This window comes from Buceros rhinoceros, unplaced genomic scaffold (genome assembly GCF_000710305.1).
Source record: "Buceros rhinoceros silvestris isolate BGI_N320 unplaced genomic scaffold, ASM71030v1 scaffold162, whole genome shotgun sequence".
NCBI classification, from domain to species: Eukaryota; Metazoa; Chordata; class Aves; order Bucerotiformes; family Bucerotidae; genus Buceros; species Buceros rhinoceros.
Window position 1 is genome coordinate 15,012 of NW_010400424.1, and position 11,938 is coordinate 26,949.

Genomic DNA, 11,938 nt, shown 5'->3' on the forward strand with positions numbered 1-11,938 from the left:
CCTTTTTTCTTTTTCTTTCGTGTTTCCTTCTTAACGTCAGGGTTTTGGTGAGGCTGGTGGGACTCCGTCAGTCCCCTCTAGTGGATGGCTGACGCAAATGCCCGGCTCAGCTCGGAACCGCGGTGCTTTGACTTCATCTCCTTGGGTAGCGCTCCTTCTGCGTCTGCGACCGACAGCGCCGGAGACAGAAATCGCAGGATGCGATCCTGTGGTTTTGTTCCTTTGAAAGCCAAAGGCAAATGAAATGTGTAACAAGGCTTTTTATAGATGATAAAATGCATGTCCCCAAGTAAATCCATGGGCAATAGCTAGCTGCGTTCTAAGAGGGAGGATTTGTATGTCTCGAAGTTTTGTAGCCGTGAGCAAGAACATATGTATTAGTGTTCTCATGTGCAAATGAATACTGGTATCCTTTAAGAAAAACGTTCCATGTTTTTAGCACAGCAGATGCTTTTGGTCAGCATGAATAGAATTATTATAATTTGGAATTTAATTTGATTTATGAGATGATGATGTAAAATTTTGTATTGACTTTTGAAATGACAGTCGTTAAGAGGAGTGCGCAAAATTCTCATCAGAGATGAAATAGGGGGAGAGTTATTGCTTGAGGAGCTGGTGTTCTGAAATGCTGAGAAGCCTGAGTAAATCCCTGTTGTCTCAGGGGCGATACGCATTTCACGGAGGCTGTTACTGTGCAGAAATAAAACACGATCTGTTCTAAAAACTAATTTTGCTGAAGGTGGAAAGAATGTTAGATAACAGGGTGACTTTAACTTCTTAAACACATGACTCAGCAGAACACTGATCACCAGTTTACCACAGGAACTAAATATAAAAGTTTGTAATTTTTTAGCTGTTTTATCTACGTGGAATGTGCAAAAGTTGTTGGCAGATAAACTTGAAAGCAGCTCTGCTTAGGACGTCGATGCTCTGCAGTGTTATCAGACCCAGCTGCAGAGATGTCGGTTTGGCATTAAGTGCTGGAAAAACTTGTTTGAAATGAGTCTTACCCCTGAGTAGTAGCGCTGTCCCTTCCTGCCTGCCTCCCTCCGTCCGTCCCTCCCTCTCTCCAGCATCCCTTTCACTGCTGGCCCTGAGGTGCTCCTCCAGCCATTTTTCTCTGCTTAACTTTCCTCTGTGTTTCACCTTTCCTGAGATCACTTGTCCTCTTACTGCTGACATTTGAGGGACTCGTCTTGGGGGGTGATGGGTGAGACAAGTGACGTTAAGGTAGTACTGTCAGCCAGACGTGTGTTTGGGCAGCCTGTGTCCGTAATCACACTCCTGCCCTGAGAGGGCTGGTTTCAGTACTGTGGTGGGTTTCATGAGCTGATGTGATTTCACTGTTCAGACTGAGGTAGTATTCAAGGCTGGTGGATCATCCTTAGCATCACTACCCTGGTTATTGACACTTTTGTTGTAGATCTTTGGTAACTGGCTATACATCACTTTCTCTGTAGCTCTGGCCCTTTTTTCCTTGGGATTCCTGATGAAATCCCTTTCTATAATCACGCACGGCCACAGGCATATTCACACACACACACGTGCCGAGGCTTTGTTAATGGACTTCAACTGCTGGCGGGTTTTTTATTACAAAACACGTTTCCCTATCGGTCTTTGTTTCAGCTTCATCTGATGCACTGGAACTCCACGCTGTACAGCAGCATCGATGAGGCGGTCGGGAAGAAGCACGGCATAGCTATTATTGCTTTGTTTGTGCAGGTAAGTTTTTGTGTTGCACTCGTTGCCACCCACTGTCGTTTGTCTGAGGAACCGAGTGTGTCGCGAGTCTTGCCACAGACCCTCAGAAAAGGCTGCGACGAGAAGCTTAAAGCTTCCTGGGCAGAAAGTGTGATGCAGGCTGGGAAGTTGCCCCGTAATCTAATTGCTGCTGAAGGTTTTCCGAGGGCTGCACCCTATGAAGAAGATTTTCAGTGGTAGTTGTCAAACAACAGATTCTCAGCCTCCTCATGAGAAATGGCAAACTGTTCTATTTAAATGGGTTTGGAGGAAGAGGTTGAGAGTTCATGCTGAGATCAAATGGATTTTCTTTCACAGTGATATTATTAATTTGTTGTATTTCGTAACGAGTTTATGAGTGCCTTCGAGCTCACCTCTGTTTGAATTGAAAGGGGCATTGGTTACAGCTCCAGCACTCAGACAGAACTGCTAAAAATGGAAGTTAAAAAGTCTTCAGTTTTGTATCCTGGAGGGCTGTGTGATAATTGCTTATGTAAGTCACCTTCTAATTCCAGCAGAGGTTACCTTCGGGTTAGTTAGAAAGTTATATAAAGTTCTGAAATAAATCTGAAACTTCAGTGATACATTTTCCATTTCTGGTCTCTCACCTTCACGGGAGTTCTTAAGCATTCCAAAGGGCTTTTTCATTAGCCAAGAAAGGCATCAGGTAATTACAACTGACCAAGAAAAAGCAGTATTTATGCAGTTTTTTAAAGGAACAGGGAGAGGAAACTCAGTGACCAGTTTTTCCTGTTAAAGACATGGAAATATAATAGTTTTGCACTACAGTTCTCAAACGCATCGTTTTAAGGTCAATGAAAATATTTTCACTGATTTAAGTGACAGCCCTTGGTGATAATTAATTAATTTAGAGACTGCATCTTTGAAGTAATTTCAATATCTTGCATGCCATTTCAAAACGAAATCCGATTCTGAAAGAAAAGAAAATCCTCTTAAATTCCTAGAAATAACGAAGTACCTTTTGTTGACGTTCAGTTGTTGTCTTGCAGTGATTACTGTGCCATTTTATTCCAAGAGAAACAAAAAGCAAACACATTTCTCAGGGTCTAGCTCTCCCTTTCTCACTCATGCCTACTTCATTCCTCACTTTGTGTGCGTACACACTGGTGAAGAAATCACGCGGAAGGTGCTTCTGAGTCTTCCTGTTTTGACAATGTTGTTCTGAAGGTAAAAGCCAGGTCCAGAATGGGTGATGTAGGTCAGAAGCAGCTGAAATCTGTGTGCAGAGTGAACAACACTTACGGAAGAGAAGAATCTCTTCATTTCATCCGGGTTTCTTTTGAAAGCCCCATCTTCTTGGGTGGTTGGTAAAGGCTGTGTAGCTTATCTAAAATCAGCTACAGAACCTGCTGTTCAGATTGATCTCTCTTGCCTCGCAGTTTCTGAAATAGCAGAATACTGAAAGTCATCTTTGCTTGCTGTGTTCCAGATAGGAAAAGAGCATGTAGGGCTAAAGGCCGTCACCGAGATTCTCCAGGACATCCAGTACAAGGTAAGGCGTTGTCTGAAGAAATGCTTCCTTCACTGGCCAGAGGGGAAGCGAGCGAAGGGTCTGCATGAAGCCAAGGGAAGGCTTTCAGATGCACCTGTAGTAAAAGCACGCGTGAAAGCCACCCTTTCATGGCCAGCATCAGAACCTCGGCATTGTACAGTGTCCAGGTAATACACAGGCTTTGTAGTTTTCTGGTGGTCAGGAGGTTTGATCAGCTCTGCCAGGAACTGATTGCGAATGGTACCTTGCCAGTGACTGTCGTGGAGCCGGGGTGAATGCAAGCACTGCAGCAAGCTTAGCGAACACCAGCAGCAGTGTCTGCACCCTTAATCTGGTGTTAATTTGTAGAGGAAAAGGACAGCTGGACAGAGCACCCATATTACCTCGCAGTGGGCAGTCGGCAGAAACACAATGCCGTCGTGTCAGTGTTGGGGATCCTGAAGGACAGATAAGAAGCCTAGCAGGCGTGAGGAGACAGAGTGCTCTCCAGAATGGTGGTGCTATCTTGAACGACCTTTGGCAAGTTACTTCCATCTCTCTGCTTCATGGTCTCTGCTTGTAACGTAGAAATAATTGTACTTAGCTTTGGTCTGAAAGGTCTTAGAGGTGTGTTCGTGAGACGTTCGGTCTAGGGAGATTAGCATTCACTTCGGAGGATAGAGAAATAAGGAGGGAATTGAAAATCTTCTTTTAGTCAAATAATATGTGGTATACTTGATTCATGATGTTTGATATTGCAAACTCATTGTCCATGAAGGAAGGCCTCACTGTTGTGAGCGTGTTTACTAATGACGTTCAGAGGGTCAGCATCAGACGTACTTTTGGCATACATAAAATTTTCTTCTTCTATAAAATTAAATATGTGGAACCAGCTTTATTTTATTAAGTGTTAGCCACATCAGTAAAGTTTTACCCTTGTTTTTTAAACTCATTTTATGTGGAACCCCTGAATTTCATGTAGAGAATTTCAAGGCTGGGACCTGGAAGAGCCCAGGTACTAAAGGCAGAAAGTTAAAAAATTGCTGAGGTGACCTTAGAAGTAAACCATAAAATAGAATAAAACCCCGTGTTTGTGTAGCTGCAAGGACAAACACAATGATGGTTAAATGGGGGCTGTTGATGAGGTTGCTGTGCACAGGAATTCAAGGCTTAATGTTGTAAGAACACACAGTGTGTTTTACCTCTCCATCCATCATCTTTTTGTAAGAAACTAGAGATGAGATTGATCTGTATTCATTTTTTCAGGGAAAGTCCAAAACAATCCCCTGTTTTAATCCCAACTCTTTATTGCCAGGTAGGTGCCTTCGCTTACTTCTGTGTGTGTGGGGTTCTAGCTGATTGCAGAGGCTGAGACAATCTTGACCTAAAGCGTAGCCTAAAACTGCCAGCCTGAGCGGGTGTCCCATAAAAATAAATCCGCACCTTTGGCTTGGGAGTGGGATGCGATGCCGGAGCCCGTGTGCTGCTGGCAACGCTGTGGGCAGCTTTCTTCATGATTTATCATCCCGCCTAGAGGGGGATGCCTGTGCTCCTTCCTCGGCTTCGGCGTGAAACAGGCAGCGTAAGGTTGCCTGTTTACCCAGGCAGTTTTTTGGCAGCTTCAAATGACATTGGCATCACACCGCGACGTTTGTGTGGCATACAAGGAGTAGTGACAATGGGAGGCAAATTCACATTCATATAGAATAATAATACAGTATTCATATAGAATAATAATATTCAGGTAGAGTAATTTGTAGAGATGAACAGTAAGAAACAGTCAATGCCTCTACCTTGGCTTGAAAAAAAAAGGTGACTTTCAAAAAAATGCATTTCTACAAGAAAAATGTTTCTTCAAGGAATTCTTGTGAGCCAAATGCCATGTCACTGTGGCAAGGTCTTTTAATTCTCCGAAGTAATCCAGGTCTGCATTAAACTGTATTAGTTATATCAAAAGAATATTGTTTAGGTTGCACAGTCAAGTGCTCAGCAATTAGGAATTGCAGGAATTAAGGCTGCCTGTGCCTCTTCATCACATGCATTATGAATCATCTTTGAACGGCGTGGCCCTAAGTTATTTTCCACAGGACCGCTGCCTCACGGTTCCTGTTTGATGCTGATCAAGTCACATCAACCAAAATTTTCGTGAGTCCGAGTGCTCACCCCTCCAGCGGGAGTGACTGGGAGCAGTGCTCTGCCTGCGTTCAGTGCTAGAGAAAGTGAACTCCTCTCCGGAATCAGGTTCTGAGCATCTCGTGTGGAACACCTCGAATGGATAGATGCATTTGACTGTAAATTCTCTTGTGCCTCAGTCACCCAGCTTTAAAGTGTGGGGGTGATCCATCCTTCCTCACCACGCTGGGGCGTTGGAAGGATGAATTAATTAATGTTGGCGAAGCACTCAGACACTGAAGGAATGAGTGCATTAGGAATATGAAAAATGAGAAAATATGGTCCTTCTAACAAGAAGGATTTGAGTAGCATGGGGAAAAGACCAAGGACAACATACTGGGATGAGAAATCCAGATGTTATTAGATGCTTTTCCAACGAAACTCATCCATCTTTGCAAGTAAATGATGAAGGGTTCTCTGGAAAAGACACAGGTGATCATGTAACGAGGCGGTGTCAGGACGCATGCACAGGACGGGCTGAATTAATTCTTGCAGTTCTTAACTTTTGAGCATTTGACAATGCAACCTGCTTTCAGAGGATTCGCTCTGTAATTCCCTAACCAGAAAGAAAATTACTCTGACAAAACAAAATCCCTTCACTGACGATCACCGGCTTCATTAGCAAGATTTAATTCTGGCGATACTCCTCTGAGCTGGTTGATGGGTTAGGTCAACCAAGCAAGTTCATTCATTTCCAGTCTCCCATTCTGTCCTTGTCAAGCTAGTCACAACCTTCCCCCTACCTCCCCGTGCCATGATTAACCACCCTCTGTCTCAGGTTCTCCTCCAGGAGAGGAGAAGGTTTGTTCCTTGTCCCCTCTTTTGTGATCAGGCAGTTTCCTCTCCAAGCCAGGGAGTCGTTTGTGAGGATGCCCTGCAGCAGCAAAGGGAAGCCCCGGGTAGTCTCACTGATGAAGTGTGGTGTGACTGGAAACTTTGAGAAATTAAAATTAAAATAATTGGAATCAATGGTGTGGTATGCGGAGTTAATACTCTGCTTGGAGAAAACATTGTGCGTTTTCTGTACAGACAACTGTTTATTCTAACAGTTATTTATGAACCTATTATGTTTATAAACTTATTAAAATAAGTTTATTCTTAAATAAACCTTGATTATTTTTTCCCGCTGGGAAATTCAAGTCATGTTTCCAGATTTAGGAGGCACCAGAGCATCTCACAAAATACGTCACCAGAATTGCGGACTGAAAAGCTTGGCTTGAGCTGTTTTCACTGAGTTTTTCTAAAAAATGAAATAAATTAATCCTTGAGACATATCCTAAATGCAGAGTCAGTTAAAATGTGATCAGCACAGCCCCTCTGCCTTCAAACCAGGATGTTTCTTGCAGCTTTTGACAGTGACAGTTTTTCCACACCCTATTACGTATGCGCTGAGTTAGTTGAAGGAGTTCTGCACGTTATTTTTCACATCTCTAAAGCGGCATTTTCATCCCTAAAGTACTCAGCTGCAGGGGGATGTTCCTGGAGTATAATGAGCACAAGCTCAAGTACACTCACGTGAGGGAGTGGCAGACAGTGCTTGGCAGAGGATAAACTCACGCCTTAGCTTACTGCCTACTAACCTCATCACACGAGTGAGCCCATGGCTCTCCTCAGCTGTCGTAATTAAAGACATCAGAATTATCTTCCTCAACGTCATGAAAACCCCGTGTTTCTTTTAATTGCAGACCCCCTCCTGCGGGACTACTGGGTGTACGAGGGCTCTCTAACCATTCCACCCTGCAGCGAAGGTGTCACCTGGATATTATTTCGCTACCCTTTGACTGTGTCCCAAGTGCAGGTAACAGTTGTGCTTCGAGTGACCTTGGAGTATGGTTATGAGCTAAAGGTTATAGCGTGCAAATATATATATCAGGACATGATGTCTGTTTTCCTTGAAGATCCCATTAGATCAGTACATGGCTTTTCAAGTAAAGGTTAAGCCTTTTGAGTCACTGAAAGCAACACAAAGGTCAGAGATGAAAAAACCTGTTATCATTCATCATCTGCATTTAAAATAATACTTTATTTAAGGAAAGAAGAAGTCAACGGGCAAAAGAGATTCACTTCTTTGTAATTGTAAGCTTTCAAATATCACTGCTGTTTGATGTTAAAGGAACAATAAAGCACAGGGAGACACTGTGTCCCGGAGAATGAAAAATGTGAACACAGTACAGGCGAGCGATGTTGCGTTGAACTGTATTGAACTTATATTGCTCTTTTGAAATTCTGTTTTATAATAAATGTCAAATAGAAACTGCCTATTTAAATTTGATTTCACACATATTTTAAAGCGGTTTTTATTATTTTAAATTTTATCTAGCAGTCACGTGAGCCTTTCTGTAGAAAACATTTCAAATCTGTCTACAAATATTCCCAGTAAACCCAGTGAAAACTCCTGATGAATGTTCTCCCACGGTCTGTGAATCCCAGCTGGAGGAATGTGGGTTTAATTGAAGTGAAACTGTCTAGAATCCCTGAAGCTGAATGCATTCATTGCCTGCTCTGAAGCATGTGCAAACAGAAGGGAAAAAGGTGATAAATCCAGATTTAGTAGGTGCAACGTAGATGTATCCCATCGCGAATCTGGTATTTATTTGCTTATGAATGGATAAGCCTTTTACTGCTCATTACTGAGTAAATGGAAACAGAACGCTGTCGGCATGATTAGATTCAGAATAACTTCTAAAGACAGTGTAACTTGGCAGCTCGTGGTCTAGATAGGGTGTGGATAAATAAGAGGACCTAAGCAGGAGTGTAAAGACCCAAAGGCTGTTACACTGAGACATGGTACGATATTCTGTTTCACGATAGTTGCAGATTTTGTGGTCTCTATCCCCTTCTAATCCAGCCAGGGCACAGAGGAGGGCACAGCTCAAGCCTTCCACATGTGGTGAGCAACAGCGAGAGGGTGAAAGAAAGAGGAATTAAGCAGTAAAAATGCAACTTTAGTTAATATTATTATTATGTACTCGTTCACCACAAGAAAACAAGATGTTGGAACGTGGCATGAAGGGGATGCGTCTCCAGAAGAGAATATCGTGCCTGGGGAAAAGTGAGTGATTCGTAACATGGCCTTCTTGAGGCGGGGTGTAGCTGGTTTGGGTGGCCGCGTTACCTTGATTGGTATAAACCCAGCCCAACGAGAGCAGCACAGTGGGGAAGGGCACACGAGTCATGGAGGGGCTTTCTCCGGCCACTGATGCAAGTGAGACATGGTGCTGGAGCAGAGTGAGAGACTGGAGCGGATTTATGCCAATGTGACCCTCAGTACTTGCTACTTGTAGATTAGCATCAATTAGGAAAAAAATCCTAGGTAGGAGTGCAGCAGCAGTAAAGGCCAGGTTGTGCAGAAGAGACTTAGGAAGAACATGAAGGACTTTTGCCAAGGGCTATAAATTTTCCTAGCATCAGGTAACACTTTCAGATGTCAGTTGAAAATACATATGGAGACCAGTAAGTGATCCGGGATTTTACAGTCAGCAGGGACTGCGAGTTCTCCGGGATACCCAGAGTAAGATTTTGGAGGCACCAGAATATTTTACTATAGCCTAGACATCCAGCATTTGAACTTGCAATGAGCATTTTGAAGTATGTGGCCCCTTTGGTGCACGGGGGCATGAGTGCCCGTGAGAGATTCCATTTAAGGAGAGATTAGAAACGCGAGGGCTTTTGTCTCTGGAAAATGAGAGGCTGTAGTACAGCCTGTACCGTTCTGAATCATCCACGGAAGGCTGGTAAAGGCATTTCGTTTTATTAAGCCTGCTTGCGGTATTAAGGCATAGATTCCAATGCAAGTGCATTTCTAATGGATTTAAATACATTATTTTTAACATGTGTCATTAACTTGTAGAACTTTCTTCTGTGGGATACTAATGAACACAGCCTATGAAACTTCAAGTGATTTATAGAAATACTAGTAGCATCTGTGGTTATAATGGTAAGAGACAAATTCAAGGCTTTCTATTTTCATTTTTCAGGCCATAGAATAATCAGCTTCTGAGTGTCAATAACAAGTTACAATAAAGAACGACATGGTCTGATGTGGAATAGGCTTTATTGCCTTCCTCTAATGAAGCTGGTTAATATATTGGAGACAAGATGCTCATTCACATTCTCCTTTTCTGTAATTAACAGAACAATATTGATTAGCTTAACAAACTGTGGGTCATAAGGGGAAAAAATGAACAAAATTGCAATTCTAGTTGATGGTCACATCTCTGTCTTTTCACTTTGAGACATCGGCGTAACAGGCCGACCATCACAAAGCAGAGATCCTTTCTCTGTTCCTCCTAAAGACACTTACAGACAGTACAGATTAACCGATGAGCTGATCTCCAGCGGTGTTAAGTGAAAGGAGGTTCCTCTCCACCTGCACCTCACTTCAGCAGCCGGGGGCTGAGTGTGTTGGTTTTACGGGGAGCAGGAGAGCGCCCCAGGACTGCAGCGTCAGCCTGTGCTTTCCTGGAAGGTATTTCTTTGACACGAGGGTTCATTTCCATCAGAGAGCTGTTTTCTTTCAGGGGTCTTTCTGTGAGGTCCGGATCCCCTGCAGATCCAAGAAGGGCTTCGCAAATCTGGTTCTTGGAGTTTTATTACTGACCTCAGTGGCAAGGAGCTTGTCTGGAGAGCTGCTCCCTGCAGTGCTCTGCTTGCGTGTTCCCACCCTCCTTTTGTGGTTTTTAACACCCTCACTCGCCTCACGTCGAAACACACGGCCCAGAAGGAACCGTGTTGACTCCCTTTGTGAGACATCTCGCCCGTGCATGTGTGCTGCTGAAACGCAACGGGAGAAAATAGAGAACTCCCTCGTGTTAGGCCAGTAAAGAGCAGGAATAATTGAAAAAGACTCACTCGTGCTTCCCTCCACTATATTTTTAAGGAATTGGGCACTTGTGAATAATGTGCTTTGTGGTTCACTGAAGCCCAGAACAAGTACATTGTCTAAGCCCCTCGGAGTCGGGATTTTAAGCAACGGTGCAGCAAGGAGCTGTTGTCGTGCTGCACTCATGGTCAGAGCTGACTGGTTTTGTACGGACCGGCGAGGTCTCTAGTGCCTTTGTCTCCCTCGTGCACAACCAAGACCTCCTAAAGGACAGAAACAGTAACTAGCACATGGAGCCAGAGTGGGAGTTGTGCGAGATGTCTGTGGTCTGTGACATAAAGCACCCGGGGGGGGGTTCATGGTGCGAAGCAGGTCTGCGTTCTTGGGAGGTGCCACGGAGGCACGTGGAATTTTCAAGCAGAAGGATCCTGCTTCTGTTCCTCAGAGAGAAAAAACTCCTGTTTTGTGTGGTCTCTTCCTCAGCAGATATTTAAGTGAAACAGAGGAAAGCAGCGTTCAGGGTCTTGAGTGCAGGGACCTGGTAAAAACATTCTTGCAAAATTCTACAAAATATAAACTAAATGCTTTTACTCGGTAGAAATGTGACTGTGAGCATTGTGAATCTACCCCTTCACTGCTGAGAATTTGATCCAGAATTTCGGTGTGAACACAGGCATAAGTCATCCTCAGTGTCTTCTGGGCATGAGAAACCTTTTACAAAGGGCTGTTCCCGTTGAAAGTGTGTGAATATTCAAGGGTATTTAGCCACGTGCCTCTAAAATAGCTGTTTCCTCGCAGGGTGTGCTCACAGCATTGACTTGGGAGGGCTTGGCAGGAGGCAGTGAGCGCTTCCCTGTGAGATTAAGCAGGATGAGTGGGGCACGCATAGTGCCTTATCACATGGAAATGTAATAGGGAGAGCAGTGTCGGCACAGCCAGTGTCCTGTGCGGACAGAACCGCGTCTCGGGAGTGAGGCAGAGCACCATGTGCATAGAGGATCTCTGCCCCGGGGTCCAAACGGTGGTAGGAAGGACTAAACGAGGAGGCTGGTGATCTCAGAAGCAATTCGCCCTCGGAGCAGGGCTACAAGTCTTGACTTCCCTGAAGACTAAAGAGCAGGCACGGGGACTAGGTCCCTCCTGCTTTCCTGCCCGAGGAAGCGGGAAAGTGCTTTGTGAGGAGTACCTGCTGGAGACCGCGTTCACTGTGGGGATCGGGGCAGGGCACCTCTGCTTATAGCAGGAGACAGCTTTGCAGAGCGTCTGCCCTTCCCTCGCTTTCATCTGTCTGTCTTTGAAGCGTTCACTGTGGGGATCAGGGCAGGGCACCTCTGCTTATAGCAGGAGACAGCTTTGCAGAGCGTCTGCCCTTCCCTCGCTTTCATCTGTCTGTCTTTGAAGTCTCTGGTTCTCAAATGATCAAACAAATGAGTCTGTATCAGTTCTGCTGCGGAGTGGACAACAAGCAGCCCAGGCCGGGGGACTCAGCCTTCGAAGCAGGTTGGCTGCATCCTGCTGAGGTAGCTTGTCAAGGTGCCAGAGCAAGACCAAACACCGTTTCTGTAGCAGTTTTCACTACTTATTTAATATACCAGACTCCAGACCAGCGCTGTAGAACAACAAGGGCCAATATCGCTGAGATGTGCATCGATTTTCTTAGTGGTTTACCCCACAGAGCTTGGTGCTGATAGCAGGGATGGAAATGGAAGCTG

The 11,938-nt window shown here is 44.5% G+C and overlaps 1 protein-coding gene across 1 annotated transcript in view; it reads left to right on the plus strand.

Annotated features, from left to right (window-relative positions):
* CA8 (carbonic anhydrase VIII) overlaps positions 1–11,938 on the plus strand; it is a 30,874-nt gene that overhangs the window by 11,923 nt on the left and 7,013 nt on the right. Inside the window, exons 3-6 of the mRNA XM_010131828.1 lie at positions 1,627–1,722; positions 3,191–3,253; positions 4,499–4,547; positions 7,090–7,202. Coding sequence (XP_010130130.1) covers positions 1,627–1,722; positions 3,191–3,253; positions 4,499–4,547; positions 7,090–7,202 — 321 coding nt within the window. The remainder of the gene's footprint in view (positions 1–1,626; positions 1,723–3,190; positions 3,254–4,498; positions 4,548–7,089; positions 7,203–11,938) is intronic.